This window comes from Pipra filicauda, unplaced genomic scaffold (assembly GCF_003945595.2).
Source record: "Pipra filicauda isolate LSUMZ 115617 unplaced genomic scaffold, ASM394559v2 scaffold493_size893225_pilon, whole genome shotgun sequence".
In the NCBI taxonomy this organism is placed as follows: Eukaryota; Metazoa; Chordata; class Aves; order Passeriformes; family Pipridae; genus Pipra; species Pipra filicauda.
In genome coordinates this window covers 848,312-872,887 of record NW_024104635.1, presented here as the reverse complement: position 1 = coordinate 872,887, position 24,576 = coordinate 848,312, and the positions used below count along the sequence as shown (strand labels likewise).

General features: G+C 46.9%; 1 protein-coding gene across 4 annotated transcripts in view; it reads right to left on the bottom strand.

Moving 5' to 3' along the window:
- Positions 1-1,106: 1,106 nt before the first annotated feature.
- The window catches only part of KIAA0930 (KIAA0930 ortholog), a 40,896-nt gene continuing 17,426 nt past the window's right edge, over positions 1,107-24,576 (bottom strand). The window contains exons 2-11 of one of the 4 annotated variants that reach the window (XR_003544742.2): positions 23,685-23,833; positions 17,700-17,807; positions 16,324-16,401; positions 14,033-14,134; positions 13,678-13,818; positions 11,501-11,695; positions 9,553-9,715; positions 7,638-7,793; positions 5,016-5,925; positions 1,107-4,387 (exon numbers count right to left, since the gene is read on the bottom strand). Coding sequence is in view for 2 of the 4 variants with exons in the window: in XM_027742317.2 (XP_027598118.1) it covers positions 5,885-5,925; positions 7,638-7,793; positions 9,553-9,715; positions 11,501-11,695; positions 13,678-13,818; positions 14,033-14,134; positions 16,324-16,401; positions 17,700-17,807; positions 23,685-23,833 (1,133 nt within the window). In the remaining 2 variants the exon portion in view is untranslated. Of the gene's footprint in view, positions 5,926-7,637; positions 7,794-9,552; positions 9,716-11,500; positions 11,696-13,677; positions 13,819-14,032; positions 14,135-16,323; positions 16,402-17,699; positions 17,808-23,684; positions 23,834-24,576 lie in introns of all 4 variants that reach the window. The other 3 variants (XR_003544747.2, XM_027742317.2, XM_027742331.2) reach the window with 3 other exon arrangements.

The window sequence follows — 24,576 nt, the reverse complement described above, 5'->3', positions numbered from 1 at the left end:
CAGAAACGTCCTGTCTGGGCAGTACCACTGAGGAAAAAGTGTGACTTTGCTTTACTACCTTAGAGCACAGATGGCAATAACACAGTACAAAACCTTTTGTCTAAACTACTTCTGGAGCTCCACCTGAACTGGTGGGTGCTTGGGGCAATTCTGCTGACTGCAACTCCAGGGAAAACTTGCAGGTGGTTTCTCCACTGTAAAAAGCAAATTCCTAACGCTGAAGAGAAAATGGTGGATTACATACCAAACTTAATTAATCTGGCAGTTCCTGAAATCTGTGTTTCCTTACCTTTACAGTGAGGTCAGAAATGACTCCTGTGATCAGCCACCTGTGCTGATCTCCTCCTGTGCTGGGCAGGGCACCATGGACATCCATAGCAGGGAGCACGGCATTCCGAATTCGTGCTGAGAGCCTGGATAATAACTCCTCCTGCTCCTTGATGCTACATCCATCACTGCCATTTTCCAAGGAGAACCCACTCTGACACTTGCAGTGATGAAAGAAGGTTCTGGCCACCCTCTTGTCCTTGGGGAGCAAAGCAAAGCCCCCACACGGGGTGCAGGGTTAAGGCATTCGCTGCTTCCAGCAGGGTTTGGATGAACACAAGGGATACATCTGAATTAAAGGCTGAGTGCAGGACTTGGAAAAGTCTGTAGAGTTGTAAACTGCTCCTGCTGAATCTCCCCAGCAGGAAAAGCAGAACCACAAACATAAGCACACTGCAGTGTCCAGGGGAGATGGGAGGGGACAGAGCAGGGGTGAGTCAGCACGTGCTGCAATGCTCAGAACACACAGTTTAGGGCAGCGCAGGGACAAAGGGTGAGCTCGTTTTTGTGCCACTGCACAAACCCTCACTGAAGTTCTTCCTGAACTAATCAGGAAGAAACCATTACAGCCATCAGTCCTCACTACCATGCACTGCAAAAACTTAAATGTTAATGACTGTGTAATTAAACATGGATCAATTTAAAAGGGTTGTTCTAAAGGCAAAAAGCTTTTCCAAACAAATTCAGGACCACACTGACTCTTACCTTCTTCTCCCTTACCAAATGCCAAGTTGTCAGAGACTGACCACTGAGAAAAAACACGATTAACAGAGCCCATGGTCGTTTAAGAGGTCTGTTTATTGGCTGCAGGGTCCAACATTTTCTTCACTGCTGCCATATGCAAAGTCACCTCTGTTTTTGGTGCACAACGTTCTCCTTGCTCTTTGTTCACAGGGCTCAGTACAGTGCCAGCATGATTTCCAACCCATCACCTTTTAAGCAACACTGATGAACCGATGGGGCAAATAAAACCCAAACCATGCAACATGTGTTAGGCTGAGAAAATGAAGCTGAGAATATTTATATATTTACACAGAGAACGTTCAACATTGCAACCCGCTCACAGACTCGTGTTCCCCTGACCAGGTATCCCAACAGCTACATTCTGGTGTAAAATACTCCTTCTTCTTTAAGGTTTGGTGTAAAAGCTGCTTATTCCACAGTGCCTTTAACTGGATTCTACTGCACCTACTTGTGACACAGAATTCCTACACACCAGCACCACACACTGCCAGTCACACCCCACAAGGACACAGTAAGGCATTCACAGACCTCTGACTGCTGTGACCACAGGAAATCCATTTTCCAGAGCTTTCAGCTGTGACCTCTGGAAACCATGAGAGCCTTTCAAACACAAAGGGCGAGTCCCTAAGAGACGGACGGTTCTTCCAAGAACTTTAAACTTGTCATTCCTTGACACTGCTACACACAACACAGACAGGATTTAAGACTAATACATTAATTTCCTAAACAAAAATTTGTTCTTAAACCCTGCTGGGTAACAACAGGGCTTAGGCACTTCTGAAGGTTTTGTCTTACATCTGTCTTTAATATGGGGAAGTTTCAGACTACAAAATACAGGACAAGAAATCATCTGGAACAAGAACAATTAAGGACTGGCAAGAAGCAGGTCAATAGTCTAAGAGCACAGACTGTTTCTCTGGACTCCACATCCACACAGAACTTCAGTGACCACATGGGATTCTGCACATGAGGGTCTGCTGGAAGAAATCTGTCTGCAGAGCCAAGGACTTCACTGTCTAAATTAAAACCTGTGTAAGAACATACTTTGGGAAAACCACTTCACTGTGAAAAGCCACCTGTGCAAACAAATCTCTTTTCTGGAGAGCACACCGTGCCCAGAAATGGAAAACTGAGTGACAGCGACCCAGAGCCCAACACAGCCAGGCCTTGTAAACAGTGAAGACCAGGAGAATGGAAGAGAAGGAATGGGGACCACACAGACTGGGTTAGCCCAGACAGCTGAAAGACTTGGGGCGCTTCGGAAAACAGCTTCTTTTGAGAGGAGACTTGGAATCCACCCTGTGCTGGCTGGCAGTCAGAGAACACAACTTCACACACGTGGTGTCTCTAAGGCAGAGCAATAATCTGCTAATACAAAATAGCCGATTTAAGAGATTTCTGGGGAAAAAAAAAAAGAAAATAAAAAAAGGCTTTGTACTTGTTAAATTGACAGCAGTGAAAAGCCTGCAAAGGGTGAGAAGATGCACATCCTTGCATTTGACACCTAACAATACACAACATCCATGAAGAGCCCAAGCCTCCATCTCCCCAGGGGAGATGGGCAGCAGGATGGAAGGAGTTAACTGAGCAAGGAGGTGTGGTGGGATTCTGTAAATAAATAAATAAAGCTGTTCTGCAAAGCTTCCCAAGCATGTTAACCCCGTGCTGCATCCTCAAACACCACCAGAACCAGTGGAACCCACTGTGCTCCAACAGTTCAGAGCCAAAGGGCCTTCATGGCCTGCAGGACACACCAGCTCCATCCCCAGCAATTATTTAAATGGCCAACAGAGGCTTAAAATGGTTTACTGCTTAGGAGCTACAGAATTAACCACCCTCCAAATTAATGGGGTGAGAGGTTCCTATTAACATTCCCTTTTCTTTTTTGGTGTAGTGCAATAGCATGCTAAGGGGTCAGCTGTGCCATCCTGACCCAAGCAGAACTTTGATGAACTTCCCTGTCAGTCTGTCCACACAAGGACAATAAATTATAACTTTCAGGGTCTGTTTAAAAGCGGAACAAAATGTGGAATTTGATAACGGAAAGTGGGAACCATGGGCTATACATAAGAAGTCCAAGTCAGTTGTTTAGAGAAGGAATAACTGAGAATCTGGCACATCTTTGTTTCTGAAAAGCACTATTGACATTCAGTAGACTGTTTGACCTCTATTTTCCATGGATGGCCACGAGGGCATACCTGTAGTCCTTTTCTACCAGAAAAGGTGAGTCTTCCACATACCTATAGCACATCCCACTAGCAAGATACAAGAAATAAACCGATTTTTTTAGGACATTGCAGCCCTTCAAACACTAGACACCAAAATGCACCCACGTACATGTAACAAAGCAGACGACACCTCCTGCATGACAGGTGTGGGATCTGAGCTGTGCCCTCGGTAACACTGCCTTCAAACTCATGCACTGTTTGCTGCATCACCCCTCACCTGCTCTGAGATCTTACACAGCAAGGTTTGCTCAGTCTTTCAAATCACACAAAATGAAGCTACCTAAACACAACACACAACACCAAGGGAGCATTACAAACTCCTGTCGACTGAGAAGTGTTCAGGCACCTACCACTGGAGTTCCTGTCTGGATACATTTCCTTTTCTCACGTGTTATTCCTCTGGCTGGCTGACTGAAAGGTATCAGCTGTCATTAGGAGCACAAACACCAACCCTCTCTCCCTTCCCTCCCCAGTGAATATCTAAAGGAAAACCAAGCACTGGTTTGCCCAGTCCAGCAGTATGAAAGTGCAGAATGAGGAGCACACTGAGAGGCTTGTTCTCCAGCTGAGGAGTGGTTTAATTCCCAGCCTGGGCCAAGGGAGAACACTTGTACGGACTGACATCAGGCACTGACTACCTGGGGATCTCAGGTAAGCACCAGGCTGCCTGGCAAGGTCCTTGAGAGGGCACTTCAGCTGCTGAGTGAGGCCTCCACCTGTGCCCTGGCCCAGGGACAAAGCCTGGGGCAGTGGGTTGGTGGGAACACCCTCACGTGCACACTCACACAACCACGTGGGCCACAGGCCAGGGCTGCACTGAAAAGTGGCTGTGGTGCCAGTGACCAAGTGAACACCTTCCTGGTGCTGCTGCAACACATTTGAAGCCGACTAGAAGCGGTCAGCTGTCCCTGTCATACACTCATGCTGCCGGTGTAAGAACTGCTGCCACCCCGTGGGAGGTGACAGCCCCCAGGCCTGGCCTCAAGCACAGACAGACCTCCTTACCACGCTGGAGTCACCATGGTGGGCTGAATGGCAAATTTAGTCTGCCTTTATGCTGAAGTGGAGCTATTTCCATGGCATCTAGCCTGAGGAAAAAAAAGCAGAAAGTCCTGTTTGAGAGGTCAAGTCATTAGATGCTACTGAGAGAACAACAGCAAAGCACTTGGGCAAGGCCAGGTATGAGGGAGACAAAGGTCCAGGCTCAGAGCACGTGCCATTTGGTAACTGCAGCAACAGCGTCAGGTTTGGGTGCTCAGAGTCTGAAAAGTGACAAAAATGGCATCTCTGCTCTCCCTCTGTGCGTGTGGGGAGTCTGACATGCCCCACGACACGTCAGCCCTCCTACTGCTGTGCCAGCTGTGCAGTCCTAAATAAACTCAAGTATGGACTGGCTCCCATATCAAAAGAGTGAGCCAGAGCACAGTAGTCTCAGTATTCAATCATTTTGTTTTCATATCCAGGACAGCAGAGTTTTGCTGTTTAGAGAGAGCTGCACTTCATGTGTAAACATAAGGCTGTTTTCCTGAGAGCTCCTGACACACCACTTTGAGACCTCCCATTACGCAATTTTTAGTCACTTTTCAGAACAGAACTATGCTTCCATCTTTTGTATTTCCAGAAAACTCTCTGTGCTTCAGTATGGAACAACCAGGAGATGGGGGATCTGGGCAAGCTCCTGGCTACAAATGGCACCACAAGGATGACTCTACGTACTCTCAAGTCCAGTGCATGCAGGAGGATGTTGGTTACTGGGAAGGTTTTAGGCCCTGGAGTCCGATCACGGCCTCCTGTTTTTCCATTTTAGACTCAAACTGGCATTGACTCAGCTGAGAGAGAGATAAGCAGCATTAGTACTGGAGATGAACCTCGGCTTTACTATAGCAGCACGTTTTAGCCTTCTTTTCCCTGGCTCGTTTTCTTAGCCAGCTCGTGAGGATGAAAATGTTGCTGTTCTTTGGTAGATACGGAAATCCGTCAGCAGAGTTCACCTGCCCTAACACTGACACACGAAAAATGGGAACATTTTCAGCCTCTTTTAAGCTCTGGCCTGACCTGCTGCACGTACCAAAATGGCAATGTGTCTTTGCAGGCTCTTTTTCCCTCAGCAGGACACGACTGTCTCATCCCTTGGCCCCCCACCCGCACGAAGCCGTTCCCACGAGGAGAGGGCATGGCCAGAGTCTGTGGGACTGTGTCCGTCAGCAAGTCAGTAGGAAATTCCCAGAATGTTTCTCTCAAGGAGTATAAAGTTTAGCACATTCTGTACATATGGTTGGTTTCTCAGTTATAAAGTAAACACAGTAGCAAACTGTCCATGAAGCGTTGACTCGGTTTAAACGCAGCCCCTTCTCGTTTTATCTTGCTGAGAGAGTCCCCTCCCAGTCAGAAACACTCCAGCGACGTGGGCATCCGGTGTGTGACAGCAGAGGAAGGAAGAAAGAGGCACTTTTGATCGGCTGGTATTCCTGGACTTCCCTTTTTTTCCCGCGGGGGTTGTGTTCCGACACTAGGTGGTAGTGCTGGCACGGGAACCCGCTGTGCATAGGCACTTGGCAACTCGGCTCCAGGCAGGGCCCGCTCGGCTATGTCATCAGGATCGGCTTCTGCCGCACCTCCAGGATATCTGCGCAAGGGACACAAACACACGGCGACCTTAGGGAGCTCCTGGAAGCGGCCCCAGCCCCGGGAAGCACATGGACTGCAGCACAGCCCACCGGGAATCTAAAACGTCCCAGTCCGCCGGGATGCAGCTGGGAGGGACTGAGGGATGGGAAACTGCAAATCCAGCCCACCAGGTGGAGAGGACAGCCGATCTACCCTCGCTTACACTGGGATGAAGCAACAGTGTCAGACACGGGGACGCAGCATCTTCCAGGGAAACAGCTGTAAGTGGTAATGCATCAAGGGTTGGACTTGATGATCTCAGAGGTCCCTTCCAACCCAGCTGATTCTATGATTCTATGAAGTGCCATTAACAAGAGATGCCAAAGGGTTTTCCCCCTCTTGAAGGGAGAAATGCAACACCCCCAAGCCCCTTTGAGAGACTTCTGGATCTGAAGATGTGGGGACAAATCATTCAACTGGTTCATCCTTTCTCTACAGCCCAAAGCCTACATTTCTGCCCTCAAAAAGCTACCATAAAAGCCACTCCTCTTTTTGGCTCCTCAGCTCCATATTGTCCAAATGTGACAGAATATGAACCTGTAAAATTTCTGTCATGATCACGGGCATCTTTCTAAGTATGACAGTAAAACCAACATGCTGGCAAAGACAGTACACTGGGAAAACTGGAAACTGGGCTGCTATGTCCTTTTGAAGGCTGCATAAAGAACAAAGAACATGGGAGAAGGGAGCACACAATTAAGAGGCTGATCAAACACAACTGCACAAAGAGGATGACATGAGTAAAAATTGACCTGCAGCTCCAGAGGGCTCCAGCCACGCTTATAAAGAATTAAACACAGTGGGAGGAGTCCAGTGAAGGGCCACAGAGATGATTGAGGGACTGGATCACCTGACACACGAGGAGCAGCTGACAGAAGTGGGACTATCTAGCACAGAAAGAAATCTTATCAATATGTATAAACTCAAGACATTTTAAAACGTACTTTGATCACTGTCACTGGGATTTTAATATCTTAGTACAGGCTTCTCCCAGGGAGATGAGCCCCTTTCCCACTTCACCCTGCCCCTCGTGCAATGCTCCTGCTTCCTGGAAAGCTGCCACTGGGCACAAGTGCATTGATCACAAAAAGGCCTTGGAAACGGGCTCTACCTGATGTGTCAAACTAAAACAAATGTGGGTAGTGAAAAACTGCAGAGGAAAATTCTGCCCTGGAGCCCAGACATTTCATGTCCTATTTCTGTGCATCTCAATATATGCTCCAACTCCTGCAACCGTATGTTCAACAAATGGAGTCTCAGAGAGGATGTTCAAGCTCAAAGCAAATATTTGAGCGGGGAGGCATTTGTGCCACCCACTTGAGCAACTATTAAATGCCAGCAGGAACAATACATCTTCTGTGAACTCCAAAAGGTCTGTGGTGGGAGAGCGAGCGAGCTTGGTAACTCCAGCTAACTTGCTCTAAGATTATCAACACAATTATCATAAGGAATAATTATTTTGCTGAAACACTGTTCAAAGTCCATTCTTAATTACAGAGGAGCAACTTTTACTGGAATTTGTAATTTCTTCCAAACTGAAATCAATCCCTGCATACAGTGGGACTGCAGAGAAACACTTGTTCCTCTGACTTAGCAGCAAAATCCCCCAACGCAGAAGGCTGCCTAGGAACCAAAGGACTCTGGTTTTGCACAATACACGCCAAAATTCACCTGTTAAAATTCGATGCAATGGCAAAGTGATGTAAGTTAAGTGTGCATAGAGTAGAAAGTTTTCATCTGTCCTGTTCAGCTTCAGCCAGGAGCCCACCAGCGAGCGCCCCGTCCCCGACAGGGACCGCGAGCGCAGGTTGGTCGCGTTGTGCAGATCTGCAAAGGCACAGAGAGGCAAAGAGCTTCAAGGGATTGCACTTCTTGCACTTCACTGCAACACTTCTGAAGGTCAAAAAAAAGAGGAAGGCCCCCTATTCAAGGTTCAGAGACAAACCACATGCAGGACATGACTATTACTGGTTTTTTAAATCAGTCAGACCTTGCCCGGCACAGAGTTCCCCATTTACACTGGAGCTACTAAATGGCAGCAGTGCAAAGAGCCTCCTGCTGACAGAGCAGCCAGGACAGGGAACGAACCCTCTGCTGCCACACTGCACAAGCAGCACCCTGGCCCAGTCCTCCCTCATACACAGAATCACAGAACATCCCTAAAATTAAGTAGTTGCTCATGCAGAGATCCACCAGAGTATCAGAAGAGAATTGTTTGTTTTGAAGAAAACTGACATCTAGCACACAGGGGGAGAGTGAGCATTAAAGCCCCAGCTTCCTGCAGACCTGGCACCCTTCAGCAGAGCCATTCTTTTCATAACTACTTTACATAACCACAAGTAACTTTTAAAACAAAAGGATACTGAGTCCCCTGTAAGTCAGATGTGGCTTTTACAACTGCAGGTCTCTCCCACAGCCATATGCTGCATTTTTGGACCATTTGTAAACCTCTTCTCCAGTGCCTTGTAACACTCAGCCCTGTCCCACAGTGCTAGAAGCAGATGTTGAAGTCAACATATCAATTTTGGATCAGAGTGATCCAAGGTCTGGGACTGAAAGCAGGTCCTGATCCAAACAAAAAGAACACGTGGTATCTAGCTACTCTAGATAACATGGGTTAAAACACATGTTTTGATTAGACAAATTAAGTAAAAAGAGGGAAGGTTTTTATTGACAGCCAGTTTAAGCTGCACAGAATCTGCAATAAACATTATCACTTCAGCTTGTTTTATCATGTGCAGTTCTTTATTAGCTAAGCTGGTCCAGTCCTGCTGATGGGCAGTATCTTTGCTACTACAGGCAGAACTCATGACCTGAAAATCACCTTTGTGTTTATCTGTGAGCACGCCAACAGACAGATTTATTGACTGAATTGTTTTTAAACATATGAAAAGCAGTTTGGACGTTGATGTTTGTGAGTTTCCTGCCTCACAAAACTGCGATGTGATTGGATTTATACTACAAAACTATATTTTGAGTCAGGCTCCATTTTTTTTAATCTTGGTGGTTGTTTTCCACTGAGCAACTAAAATTCAAAGGAAGAGTTCCACAAGGCATTAAACTGTAATACAAACAAACTCATGAGGTTTTCTCTTTAGAGAGTTCAGAACTGGTTCAAAGCCAGTTGAAGTAAATGTTTTTGTCACCAACTTTAACCAGCTCTGGATCAAGCAGCTCTGCTACTTACTCTCTCATGCACTGGGGAGTCTGCATTTGAACCCTCTTCTGTCCCATAGGGTGAAAATCAGGGAATTCAGAGAACTTGCAGCTGAGAGTGTGCCCTACCCCACAATACCTGGAAGAGTGTGGCATCTGGGAAAGGGGAGGGTCTCTGCTGCTCAAGTTTCTCTCAAATGGACCAATATAAAGGAGAGAGATAAGGTTTAAACATATTTAGGAATTGTGGGCTCCAACCTTCAAAAAGATGCTCAAGGCTGTGAAAAGCCCCACCTTTAGAGAGGAACTGGCTCTTGTGTGGAGCTCTCCTTTACCCACCCTGCAAACCTTCTCGGGAACCCGGCGCTGGGGTCCCCTCCCACAGCCCCTGTGCCAGCCCAGCGTGTGCAGCTGGCAGCAGGTCCCTCACCTCCACCATCATCATCTCTGAAGAACTCCTCGCTGTCGTTGGCCGAGTGGGACTTTTTCATCTCTGCAATCCTGGTCCGGGGCACTTTCCTCTTGAGGGACGGCGAGAAGAACGACGGGCGGTTGTTGCGCTCCGGGGTCGGGGGGGTGCTGAAAGAGGTCACCTGAGAGGGGAGGACAAACAAAGGCTTGCTTTTCCCTCTGTGAGCCACGTGTGTAAAAAAATCAAAGTGTCACCTGAAGAGTCACCTCAGCTCCAAGATGCCCATCAAGAGGAAAAATATTTTGATACATCATCGCCCTCAGCTGTCGTGCGAATAATGACCACTTTTCCCGAGGGTTTATAGTCATGAAGGAACAAGATCAATCATCTGGGCAGCAAGAATGTCAATCTTACTTTTGCATGTTGAAATTGAGGAGACTCATTATGCTAAGAACATATTGTATTGGACACACTTCAATGGTGCACCTTCATTTCTCTGGCAACCACAAGGCAGTGGTTTCCCTGCTGAGAGGGCTGTCCCACAGGATCCCTGTGGAAGGTCACAGTGTCCCCAGGGAGCTGGGTCACAAGGCCATTACTGAGCCCAATGTGCTGAGGCAGAAGCACAGTCAATGTACAGCTGTGTGTGTGTCGTGTTTCTATACAGGATTGGAGAAAACTAAACTGAGATGCCCCTGTTGATTTGATTAGTTCAAGTGATGGCAAATACGGGGACAGAAGTGTCTGTGGTGAAACACAGGGACAAAACTATCAAGAAACCCTTCCTTCAGAGCAGTAGTTGCCCTTGAATAATCCACAATTAAGGCCAAGCACATCTATTTTGGAGAGAGTTGAAATGCATGGCTGATGTACTGGCTTTGACAACAATATTTTAATAGTTTCATTTCAAATGGAAAAACAAAATAGGGATAGCTACTTTGCTAATGGATGCAAGGAACTTCTATCTCATCCTTCCTTCTTCATGCAGCCAATTTAACAACCCATAACTCTCCCTGAGATGGCACCTGATACTGCCCCTATCTGTCCCCATAAATACATGGAGTGAGGATGGCAGCCAAACCAGGCTGATGTTACACTGCAGAAACACTCCACATTGTCCCTCTATCACTAATTTAAAATAATAAAAAAAAGGCATTGTAACACCCAACTGACCCTCTCCCCAGTGCACTTCATTGCTAATTTGTGCTCGTCTCTGTTTTTAATTCTGGGGCCATTTCATATCACAGCTGGAGGGGAAAACCAGAAACAGACACATCACCATTAAAACCATTATCAAAAAGCAATGATAACACAGTATCAAACCCAATTTGATGTTTTCCAGTTCACACCGGCAGCCTTGGAGACAAAAAGATCATGTCACCTCTCCAGGCCTGATTCCTCCAGGCTGTGTTTGTGTGGTAGAGAACAGGGGCCAAAACAGCATCTACAGTCTGATTCTACTGGCATTTTACTGCACTTGCACTAAAATTAAGCATCCATATGAATATGATACTGCATCTAGATCCACACTGTTCATAGGCCTCACACTGGCAGCATTCCTCAGTGCCAAAGTCTAACAGTACCATCCATTTCCAGTGAGGTTTAGCAAGCAACCTACATAACACACAGATCCCATGTTCCTAGGTAAATCCCATCTCGTACAGAAACGGAATCTATTATTTTCATGGAAAACAGGCAGAATCAGTTTCCCTGGCATCAAGACTGCTGTTGTTTCAACAAAGCACTCCTCCAGAAGTATGAATCATCCAGTCATCTCTGTATCCAGCATTCGCTCAGGAGAAACTGTGCTAAAAATCCATCTCCTGTACTGTGTTCAAAACACACGCAGGCAAACCTCGGTTCAGAACCTCGCCGTGAGTTAAGCCCAGTTCCAGCCCCTCTGCCGGCTTTGGAACAAAGCCTGGTCATGCTCCACCTTTAGCCAGCATTTCTGTCTGCTGCTTACCCTCTCGTGCACTGGGGAGTCTGGGTTTGAATCCTCCTCTGTCCCGTAGGGGGAGGTGTCCCCCGTGGAGACCCTGCTCACGGCCATCTCGGCGTGCCCCTTCCCCTGCGGGCCCTTCATCCGCACGAACTCCATGTTGCTGTACTTGTAGAAGCCAAAGGACATCCTCTGGGCCATCTTCGCTGCCACACTCACCTGCAACACACCAGCACAGGAGAGGAGAACATGCAGTACCAGCCCTGCAACTTGAAAACAGCCATCTCTGCAAGCAGTTATCCAAGAACAAGTCAAAACCATAGTGGACAGCGATTCTTAGCAAGCACTTAAGCCAAAATCTGAAGTGATTTTACAGAGCCAAACACAGGCTCTGAGAAGAACCGACTCCCTCAGCTACGCAAAAGGCAGAGTTACCAACGGCACAGTGAGATAAACCAGAAGGTTTTTATCCAGACCCACACTCTGAGCACAAGCAGGGACGTGCACACCTCACTGCAGCCTGTGCTGGGACACCTGTTAGAGTCCAAAAAGCAACAGACACACACATGAGATGCCCTGAACCAGCAAAGCACACGGCACGACCCTGGCACTCCTTTGTGGTAAGTCACTTCAGACAGCTGTGTGTCCACACTGTTGAGGCCAAAGAACCAGCCCCATGCACAGCCCTGACCTTCAAACCTTCAAACCCCCTCAACTGGCCCAGGGGCTCAACTTCCACTTACCACAACTGAACTGGAAACTGAACTGAGAACTGAAAAAAGGAACAGACCAATATGAAAACAGTCAGGGTTTGGTCAAGTCAACTAAGTCAGACTTATCTGACAGTTTGAGCAGTTTATGGCAAGTTCCAGCAGTTTATGAAAGGCTGAGATGCCCATTATGGAGCATGACTCATATTGTACTGAGAATTACAGAACTGTAGAATAGTTTAGGTTAGAAAATACCTTTAAGATCAAGTCCAATCCTTGACCAAACAAGGCCAAGCCCACCACTAAACCATGTCCTTAAGTGTCACATGTCTGTAAATCCGTGCAGGGCTGGTGACTCCATCACTTCCCTGGGCAGCTGTGCCAGGGCTGGACAGCTGTTTTGGTCAAGACATTTCTCCTAATATCCAATCTAAACCTCCCCTGAAACAACTGAAATCAAGTAACCTTCAAAAGCATAGAGAGGTTACTTCTGTAGCCTCTGTAAAGTTCTGTAAAAAGAATGATCCAATTACAAGTTTTGCCTGTGGCTGTAGTGGAGTATTTGAAGAGCCAACAATTTTACTCCATCTAACAAAACAGTGTCAAGCAGCTGTGCTGTCAGTCAGGACATTGCTGGGATATGAGGTGCCTTTACCACATCAAATCTTGTCTTTCCATGGCAGGGCTTTCTTCTCCTGGTGTCTGCAGTGATTCTGCATTCCCACGTATTTTAATAACCCACCTGCTGATTCTGTGAGGCCACAAGGTGACAGTGGGAAAGAAATAATTCTTCTTTCATGTTCTCTCAAACTGCTAGAGGAGTATAACTGCTCACATTTAAAAGAGGGAGAAGGGAAATTATTCAGGACCTCTCCTGACAAGGGTAGAAACAAAGGGAAATGAATTTTACAGTCACAGTAGATATTGTGGGAATTTTTTTCGTTTCTGAAGATCTCAGGATTGTCTTCATAACAAACCGTTTGAGAAGTTTATTGACTCTTGATTTCAGTGCTAAGTACTGAATTTGAAGCTGAAAGTGCTGGTATTTCATGTTTCTGTAGGAAAGCAAAGAAAGCTTCTTTCTGTGGCAGTGAGACCACAGTGGTCTTTTGAAAACAGCCATGAGCACAAAACAGAATGGAGAAAAATATGCTTTACATAAAGCAAGGTAGTCACCAGAGTTTCAGATGTCCCAGGAAGTCATACCTTCTCTGAAGTAACTAGAAACATCTATGACCTTTCAAGAAAATGAAGGGGCTCCCAGAAAACTGTTGTTCAGGTCCATTCCTGTGTCATGCTCCTGACTACTGATCACCTTCACTCCTTTTGGAGTCTGAGTCAAAAGCAGTAGCTTTCAGGTAACTCTCAAAGCCAGAAAAAGGACTGATACACCCGATCTAACAGGACAAAAAGCTGAGAGCCTCAGCCACAAAGACAATCTGGTCAGAGCACCATTGCTGCAAAGGGCAGTGTCCTTCAGAAGCTCCTTACCCTGTTGTCATAGACCTTCTTGAGAGCTTCATAGCGGATGGACCCCTGGAAAATCACCCCTTGGAAGGTGTTGCTTTTGTCACTGGCCACCAGCTCCACACAGACCATCTCTCCTTCTCCCACGGTCATGTCACTGAAAACCTGCCAGAGATCCAAGAGGAAACACTTGGAGGCAAACTGCAGTTGTTCCAATGGAAATACATTCAGATTCCCATGGCTGTCCTCAGGCCCAGGGCAGCTTCAATAACCCCTCAACCAGCCACGAACATTTGTTGGGAAGGTACAAGAAACCAGCTAATCAGACATAAGACCAGAATAGGACAAAACTTTGCTGCTGCTGCAACAAGGAACTCACCTCTTCAAAGCTGTCAATCATGAAGAATATATTGGGGTAGCTGATCTTGGACTCCTCTCCTTTACTGTCCATCGGGTGCTTGCTCGGAGATGCAAACACTTGCTGAGGAAGACAGAGGACAAACACCTCTTCTCAGTTAGGTGTGCTCAGGGATGGACACCCTGAACACAAGGCAAGGAACACCAAAACACCTCAGCCCAGCCCTGCTCACTTACACAGAGGTGCTGGACATCCTGCAAAAGCAAAGCTGGGCTGGTTTCTGCCCACGGCCAGATCTGCAATAACGACCCTTGAGAAATCCTCGGATTTTCACAGGCAGGTTATCAAACACTGCTGGCTCCACAGTAAATGTCCCCGTGTGGAGCTGACCTCTCACCCTCCTGAGGCACAGCTGAGGCATCCCACATGTCATCACAGAGAAAACCACCCCCAGCTGCCCTCAGGTCACTGCAGTGCACTGCCAAGAGCACACACACAGCCCCAGAGCTACGGTGGAGCAGCTGACCCAGCACCCTCCATTTCAGGTCATTTAATTGTTACTGTTGGCTCAGTGCCTCGCCAGGACCAACCTCCCCCAGCAATGGGAAGTGTGGCCCTCGGGAGGACAAGCCCTGGGTTTCTCATCCCCATCTTGTGCTCCTGCTCCTTTCTCTATCCGCTGAGCTTCCTCCTGCACACTTCTCCCTCTGTAGCAGTTCCCGAATTCCTCTGGTGACTTCACACCACAAAACGTATTTAAATAGCTGAAGGCTTTAAATTTTATCATTCCAGCAAGATTAACAAGTAGGTAAGGAGGGAGAAAGAATTCATACCAAGCAGCTTTCTTTGCTTTCACCCCTGTTCAAACAGAGCTTTGAATCAAAGAGCTCTGTCAAATCTTAGCCTACTGTGGACATGCTGAAAGCTCTGGGTCTGCCCAGGCTGACAGGCTTGTGACACTCTTGCTGCAAACCATTCAACACAAAACATAACTACAGACAGGATATTACATCATGACAGGGGTGCTTTGCCTTTTTTGTACTTATGAAGCCTACACGCACATTTAAATATAGATTATTAAAAAGCAAGGTTGCTTCAAGACCAGAAACATCATTAGAAAGTAATAAGACTCCTCAAAAAATGATACTTGCACCAATAATTTACAAGCAGTCCCACAGCAGGAGCCTCTAGGAGTGAGGAACAAAAAACCTCCTCCTCATTCTGCTCACATGCAGTGAGGGGACATCCCTCACCCTCTTCCTCATAGTTTTCAAATCTGCAAATAATATTTACAGATTTTTCTCAAAAAAATTTTGCAGAAGTTAACTGAGGGTGAAACTTGGATTAGTAAAAACTGAAAATAAGCAATGAGAAATAACTGGCTTACATCAGCAGTGCAGTGTGGTGTCTCAACAGCACCAGAAGAAGGAAATTATGTGCCTAACCAATGCAAATTACAGAGACAATAATCAGCAGCGCTAGAGTTTTGTAGGCAAAATAAAAGTTCTTTAAAAATGGTAAAACAAAATTAAGGGATTAAAGAGCACTGGTTTATTTCTGTAAAGCCACACAAGCAGCTGCATGAGCTAAGGGAATGGAAATGCCTGGGAAAACAGCCTTTGAAAGGCAACAGCAGCCTTTTAAACAATCTCTGCTAACTAGAAGTTGTTGCCAGGTCTGCTGGAAACTGAGTGAAGAAGCCTCAGGTTTCCTGTTCCTATCCCCTCCATGCTTGTTATTCAGTCTCCTCCACTGTGCTAAACCCTGGATTTACTGCACACAAGCAAGTGATTAAAGCCTTTGGTGTGGAGATGGAAGGAACGAGCAGTTTAAGAGAGAAACTGAGAATCTCATAAAATAAGGAGATACATCGGTAACCAGTAAATTCTCCAGTTTAACAGCTCTACATCACAAATTCATCCTGACTACATCACAAATTTATCCTGAAGGCTCATTAAGACTAAAGCTAAACCCAATTTTAGGTTTAGCCTCAGCCTGGGGAACAGCTGGGCACGCTCCCCCCTCCCCAGCACCACCTTCCCTCTCCCCCCAAATCCAGCAGGCAACGATACACACCCTGAGAGCATGCAGGAACCTTCCCAATTTTGTGAGAGGGGCTATAAGGGACATTTACATCTCCCATTTAGACGAGTGGCAAGAAACGTCACCACACAAGGACCGGAGATGCCTCACAAGGACACATCTGTCAGAGCACAGCCTGAGAACCACTCCCCGGGTTTTGGAGCAGTTTTTAGGATTAGGTAATCCTGGCTGCCAAGCTCTGATCCACAGCCACAGAAGGGGAAGCTCACCTGAGACTTCTTTCTGTGGATGTGAATGTCTCCTCCGTCGGAGCGCGTGCACACAGCACAGGTCACCACATAGTCCAGCTGAAACAGGGCACCAGGGAGAGAAACTCAGGGTGAGGGGTGGCAAAACAAAACCTTCGTGTGCAGGAAGCAGAACACATTCTGTCTTCAGTCTTTTTCGGCTGTCTAAAAACTAAGACGTTTTGGTGTTGCCATTTTCTCTGCAACACTGAACCTCCTACAATTTTCAAGGCTGTGTTTGTTCATCAACCCAGTGACACTGCAATCTCTGCTGCACAAGCCCTGGGTAAGGACACTCCTGCCAATATTAACCCAGTGACACTGCAATCTCTGCTGCACAAGCCCTGGGTAAGGACACTCCTGCCAATGTTGTTTAGCACCAGGTTCCTGTCAGCTGGGGGAATGAGCAGCACACCCACCCCCCCCAAGCACACTAAGGTAGAAATGGAAAAGATCTCCCTCCAAAATGGGAAAAGGAGACACAGTAATGAACACAAGTGACATGTTAGAGAGGTCAGAAAACATTGACACAGCCTGGCAGCAACCTGAAAAACCTTTTAAGGACCCAGTGCCACAGCTCTGGAGTGCAAAGCCCAGCTGTAACAGCATCTCTGAACTCCGAGTGTGGCAAATGGATCCTGGTTTTATTGAGCATCAAATAAAGGCAGAAGCTGCTCTCTGCAGAGAAGTTCTGCAATGAGACTTCTGGGAGGAAGGAGGGAGAATGAAAACAATTTGTCTTCCAGGATGTGTGCAATGTCTCCCATTCTGAGATCATAATCAGCAAACTTTTAAGGGATCTCAAGTGACTAAAGTAACGTTCAGCTTCCCTAAGCACCAAAATAACACACACAATAACCAAACTTACGGGTTAATTAAAGAAATAACTTGTGCCTCATGTTTCCACCACCAGAAAAAGAGTTTTATTAAAGTTCTGATGTCAAGAGCAGCAAACCCCCAGTCTAACATATGACACTGTATTTCCACTTAGCAGTCCCCTCCCCTCTTAGCTGCACCACCATTGTGGACTCTAATGGAAACGTTGCTTGCCTAACATCCCTTTCCCTCTCAAAAGCCATTAAAGTGGACAAAGCCTTTCTTTTGTAAAACTCTGTGACAGAACATAAAACTCAGCCCAGCCTCAATGCTTACAGCTCAGGTTTTTTGAGGAAAATCATCAGCATCTCAGTTTATGTTCATTTAGATTCTGAAAGGCAAAATTACAGCCAGTGTTTCCTTCTGTCCTCCAGGAGTGTTCAAATCCTCCAAGCGAGGGAGGAAAGGGGACAGCTCAAAGCCTCCCCCCAACCCTCTGCAGCACAAATAGCCCATGAGAATGAGGTAAGCACCACTGTTACCTTCTGCAGGATGAGGTTCAAGTAGACACTCTCTTCCCAGTCAATGTCAGGGTCTCCCAGGCCAGGAAGCTTCTTAGAATCTCTCCGGTAAACTTCCACTTCAACCTGCTAAGGAAACGTCACCTCTCCTTGAGAACTGTTACTTAGAGGCACCTATTTGCAAGCACAAAACTGACACCAGAAGCTGCATGTTGTGGAGCTTCCCAGTTTTCCATCAGGATCGGATTTTGCTGACTGTGCAAGGCTTTGTGTGGAACTGAACTGGGGAAACGTGGGATGTGCAGGAGAACAGGGGAGAAAGGCAGGTCTGCGCAGGAGAACCTCAGCTTTGGACAGCAGCTTCATTTATTCCTTCTAGCAGGTTTTAACAAAAATGAAAGCAATAAAATCATGGATGCACAGGGAGTGTCTTCAGGGCTGAGTGAGAAACAGCCCTGCAGACACCAAGGTCATCCCGAGCTTTCCTCTTGGGATTATGGCTACTGAAATTTTCATGGGCAGTAACTGCAGAGGACAACGAGAAAAACACCCTCCAAAACAGAATTCCGACCCCCCTTTCCTGGATGCCGTTAATTATTCAGGAGTTGCACCTGATCCTCCTGGAACACGCTCTGGAGCCCACGGAAAGGCAGCAGAATGCCCGGTAGCCATGGCAACTCCACACCCACCGTGGCTGTAAAGCTGAAACAAAGCCCACTGCAACAGAGGCTGTACACTCTGCAAGAGGCCAAGGGCAGCTATGGACAAGCCCATCCATTTCGAAACATTTACTTCACTATTACTCCCTTGAATTCTGTGCCCACAGCCACTCTGCATAACCCAAAGGCAAACCAAGAGAGAAAGAGCAGTAGATGATCTGAAAAGATGATTAATTTCTGGTGTCTCTGCACGGAGCAGAACAGCAAGAAGATGTCTCAGACTCCGCGGGGTTCATGGGTGGCTACCAACAAACACACTTTCTAAAGAGAAATGCAAACAAGCATTTTGTCACACTCATCTGTAAATAGGAGACACATTCAGGTCAATAATCCCCACTGGGTTCCAAGAGTAGCTGCAATATTTCCCATTCTGAAGAAGCCAAGCTAGTTAAAGTTTTGCAACAGAAGAACTGGTGAGAAAGAGAACAGGATGGGAAAGCACGTTTTGCAACATCTATTGCACATATTTAGGGCTTAAAATAGCAGCAATCACCTCACATGAACGGGATTACTGAGCAGTGAAGTTCAAAAGTCAGGCCCCATTTATCCCTAACGAGACAAGAGTCAGAGGCACACAGGGCCATCTGCACCGTCAGCTGGCAGCTAGAAACAGCAGCTTCCTCCATCTGCAAAGGCAGAAAACTCTCTCCTGTATCCAGAAAACTGCTCGGCCCCCTCCTTTGAGGGCACACACCAAACACGGGTTTGTTGGATCCTGCACGGCCTTGAGACTCTGTTTTCTCACTGAATTTTCACTCTCTTTCTTCTTTATTACATAGGTTTATCATTAAAAAAATGAGGGGAAGCAAAAATGTGCAAATCCTAAGTCACGAAGGGTGTGGGAACTGTTTGCAGCACCCAGTGTGCCTTCTGCTGAATCCAGTCAGCACAGTTTGGGATGGCAGGTTACACGCACAACAGCACACACGGACATGGGAGAAGGAACATTGCAGCATGGCAGCAAATCAAAGTGCTGCAAATCATCCCTGCTGAATGTAGAAATGCATACACTGGGTTACTGACCAGAAAATGGGGGAAAACACCCTGGCACGCAGACTAGACATTAAAGTTTTAATTACTGGTGTTATTAGAGACACGGTTATGCTATTCCAGAGCTCCAAGTCAACTGCATATTGATTTCAACATGGAAGCCAGACATTCCCAGACCTCTCACAATCAGGCTGAGCTGGCTGTCACCCACAGATCAAACACACTAAGTGCTCTGCTCAACCCGTGGCCTGAAGAGGCTCTCAGGGAGCTCCAAGCAGCCACTTCTGCCTTTTCCAGGGTGCAAGCCCAGCCCAGCAGTGCTCTTCTGCCCCTCAGCTCCCCAGGGCCTCAGACAGATATGCTGCATTTCTGATGCTGAATTATTCATTATAATTCATCACATGGGAAAACTGGGGCTGGGCTTCTTCACCTCCCAGCAAAGTTGTTCTGTGTGGCAGAGAACAGAGCACCTTCTCAGCCACCTGAGTCAGTGCAATTCATATTAAATTCACTTCTGATTCCAGCCTTCTCGTCACCCTCTCTGACTGCTTAAGATGAGTTCTTCAGAGGCTGGAAGAAATATAAAGCAATTCATTAAAAATGCCCCTGCAGCCCATACCCCTTCCTGAGCCTGGAGTGTACTGACTGTGACACCACTGTGACAAGACATTTCAGCTGCACACTTGCTTTGCCTCAAACTGGAATTCACTCTGGAAACAGGGCAGGAGATGAGAGCATCACCACCCTGACTGCTGTTAGCCTGCCAGGCGTGTCTCAAGCACAGTCCAGCTCCCAGACAGCTGGATCCAGTTCTGTGTGGGAAGGAGATGTTCCTGTCACACCAGGGACAGCATCCTTGCCTTGGCTTTTGCCAAGCAGTCTGCCAGAGCACACAGAGGAAATGGAAATGGCCTTGAGGATCTCAAGGGTCTCTTCCAACTTGATGATTCTCTTCTATGATTCTGTAAGTGCACCATGGGCAGAGGCTCTGGGGTAGCAGCTCCTTTATGTTCACACATTTAGCAAAGTAACACAGGGATTTCTGGAAAAGAGAACTGCCAAAGGCCAAATGCTTGCACTGAAGATGTTGTTCTCCTTGCAGAAAATCAGAGTATCAACCTGGTAACACCAGGGTTCCTTTTTCACTGTCCTTGTTGTGCAGGAGCCACTGCTCAGCTCCCTGCAACACCTCCCTGAACTCAGCCCAGAGGACGGGCTGGGGCACAACAGCTGGCTCTGCACTGGCCTGCACATGCTGCCATCATTGCCTGTACCCACTTACCACCCACGAATGAGGAGAGAATTTATTTGGCCAAAAAGATGCTGGTTTTGGCCATTTGTTTCTCTGCTGTGTTCAGGTGGTGGTGTGGCACTGCCGTGGATTTAGCTGTGGAAATGGACTGGTGTCCCCCCACGGCCAGTGTGTGTTGGGTCACAGGTCCAGAGGCACAGGAACACGCAAACCATGGCTCCCGTTCAGTTCTGGTTCTGAAGCTGCAGTCACAACATCAGCAGCTTAAGCTTTTTGAGGACTAACAGCCCAAATGACTATCCCATGGATTTGGCAGCAACTCTACTCCTCCACATTCACAGGGTGCTGAAGGAAACAGGACCTACTCCAAAATCCAGGCAAGCTCAGAACATATACCAAGGGTGTCTTGAATTTATCTTTTTTTATTGCTTTGCCCTATAAATCCAGCACCCTTTTCAGATGAGCAGGCATGATGAAAGGCTGACTACAACCCAGCCCTGCTGGCCTGTCGCTGAAGCTTTACCTTCATTTCCCAGCTGTAACACCACATACTTGCATTTTCCACAGTCTCAGGGCAAAGTAAAGCTGCTCTCTACAGAAAGATCAGCAGCTTGCAGCTGGTAACAAAGCATAATCCTTTAAAAACTCCAAAGAAAAAGCCAGAAACATTCCACCTTGACCTAACATCACTTGAAAATCAGAATCCCAAGTCCAACCATGCTAACCTTTCAAAGCTGTAGGTATAGGCAATGCCCAGGACACTCTGAAAGTGTGAGGATCAGACCTTACATTTTCCAGCAGGTCACATCAGCTGACGTGTGAGGCAGCAGCAAAGGGCTTTTTGCATCTTGACTTCGTAAACAGCAACAACTCAAAGGGATTCCACCTCACAAAAGCCTACACAATTCCTTAACCTTGGGAAAAGCTACGCTCCACAGTGCCCTGGCCTGCACAGAACCTGACACAGGGGGTCTGTGGTTTTGTTTAAAGGCACTGAGAGAAGAAGTCTCCTCAAAACTTGGCAAGAAAAACAGCAAGAGCGTTACTGCGACGTGCCAAGGAAACACGGAGCTGAACACCCTTCTCTGGGATCCAAGAGTGTGCAATGGATACAGGCCAGATTTGGAGATGGCAGTTCTGCACTGGCATTCACATATTAGGAGCTTAATTGCTGCTTCACCCATACATGCTCAGTTTAGAAATTGGTGGGATGGAAAAGAGAAGCAAATGGAAAGTCACTTGGAGCAGTGGGTCTGCAAAGCAGAGAATTTAAAAGGCCTTTTAAAATGAAATTTAGGATGGTAGAGAAGTTCACCATCAGCACCTACTGGCACACCAAATGGTACCAAATCATAATTTATTGCTTCAAGCTGTTGAGACTAAGCTGAATCCAAAGCCCTTCTCATTCAGTCTTAAAACTGAACAGAACCTCTAATCTCAATCCCACCAGGTTTTTCCCTGCCTATCCTCTACTGCACTTCAACTTAAAGTCAAATGTTACTGCTGACACTCTTCAGCTCCAGTAAGCACAGAAAAAAAACCTGTGGAACCGGAACTGCTTTAAGTCACACAGGACAAAACCTGAAAACCCTGGATGAATGGATATTTGTTTCCCACTGACACAGCCCATCACACCAGGGCATGCAGATGATGTGAACACACCACGTGAGTGTGTCCTCCAGGGAACAAACACCACCACTGTCAGCACTCACACAAACAGCCAGAGCACTCTGGTGGGTGGCAGGGAGGATCACAGTTCTATTTGGCTGCTACAGGTACCAGTCTCTAGCTCCCTCCCCTTTAATGACATGACTTTTGCTATTTTGACACCTTCTTTCAAGAAAGAAGTCCAAAACTACAAAGTAAAATAAAACCCCGTGCAGTCATAATTCAAAGCGTAAGAGTAGTTTTTTGGTGTCTTACTGCGCTGGACAGGCTCAAAAATCAGGTAAAAGAGGAGTTGGAACTGCAAAGCAGTCAGCTAAAATCAAACAGGAGCAAGGCTGCACAAGTACCAAAGAGTCACCAACCAGGAAGTTTCACAAAGAACCTGAAGTACTTCAAAGTCACAGGAGAGGTTCAATTCTCAGAGGTCAAGCAAAATGCCAGCAGCCAAGGGGGAGTTACAAAATGCTGTGTGTTCTGCAAGGCCCACTCCCCAGCCCAGCTGTCACAGCAAGCAGCTCACTAATGCTGATTTTGCAGTAACTACCACTTACAAAACCTCCTCACAAACAAAAATTATTTATGGTGCTTTTAGGAGGCTTAAATAAAGCTCTGAGAGCAAATGCAAGGCTTTACATCCCTGAATCCTCTCCACAAGAGGTTCAAACACTTTAAGCTGATGAATGTGTTAAACAGAGATTGATCAGGGGCCTGTGAATGGATTTGCCTTCCTTCTGTTTTCCCCACCTAAGATGAAAACTGGCATGGAATGCTGAGCAGTTTCTCAGATCTCCAGAGGGGAAATACCTGTGCAGCAGCTCGAGGGTACCTGATCATGTGTTTGCAAGGAACAGTAGTTTTTTAGGAGGGCATGTTGTCCTCAGTGCAGATGATGAGAATACAGTATTTTCTCTACTGTTTGTCACTGCTGCATCCCAGCTCCAGGAGGCTGTTTGTACTCTGCTACTGAGTACCCAACAGGTGGTAATTCCTGATATTCTGGTATCTCAGGCAGGGTTCTTCTAGGGATTCCAGAGCTACCATCTTCCTCCTCCTTTGTCCTCCCTTTCTACAGATTCGCACTTCAGATTTACAAAGCATCACCGTCAAAAAGCAAAACCAAGCCAACTCCCCCCAAAAAGCAAGCAAACTTTGTGATTTCCTCAGGCCTGTGACAGTGCAGGTCCCTCACAGGCTGCTGGTGTTCACAGCACCAACCACAGCATCTCCTCCTCAGGCGGTTTTGCACAACGCCACGCGCCGGGCAGAACTGGAGGCTCCTTATCCTTGGTTTGTAGTTCTTGGGATGTTTCAGGCACTCCACAGCACCACATCCCACGCCAGGCTAAGCCTCCCACGTTCAAACACGTCCCTGCTCACCTTTTTGCCGTCCGTGCTCTCCCCGCCGGAGTAGGACAGTTTCCTGCGGACGTAGAAGAGCATGTCGTCCTGCCGGGGGGCCCACTTCTCCATGAAATACGTGGAGAACATCCACGTCCAGAACACAATTCGGTCATCTTTGAAACACCCTGGGAGGCACAAAAGGAAGGAGAGATAAGAGCTGTGGAATCAGCAGGTCCCCCTTGGCTGTGTTTAACACGCCACCCGAAGTCTTTGCCGCACGCGGGGCAGCCGAGCTCAGCTGTAAGTTCCTAACCAGGAACAGAACTCAGCTCTTCCTCGAGGAAATGATGAATTCCCAAGTCTTAAATCCCCTTGAAACTTGTGAGTTACACAAGAAAAAGCAGGAGGAGAATGGGAAAAACGGGATGAGGGAGAGGCAACAAAGCCTCTTGTTCAAGGAGCAAATGACACCAGCAATAGCACCACGCTTGGCATCTCCCCAGGAAGAGGAGGCACAGGAGAGCTGACACCTCATTTTGTGAAACTCTTCAAAGCACTTAACTGCAGTGAAACAGCAAAGGGTGCTACACCTCTTCTGTGCCCTAATGCTCACGTATTGTTAAAGGCAAGAGGAGAAGTGTAACTCAGCACGTCTTCCCACTCCACTCTGTGTGCGTTATTTGCCCAGCAAATCTTTCTTCCAATCTTTAATTACTGTGGTGGGCAGGAGATTCGACTTGCAAATTTTTTAGCAGACAAAAGGGTGACTGAAAGCAAAATATTAGGTCTCTCCAACTAAATCAAAATGTAATGTTGAAAACAAAATGAAATCCCACTGATGGACTGTACACAGAATATGTTAATCAACATCGAGCAGGGTGGTATTTGAAAATATGTATATGGTTGATTATATTAAAAAAAACCACAC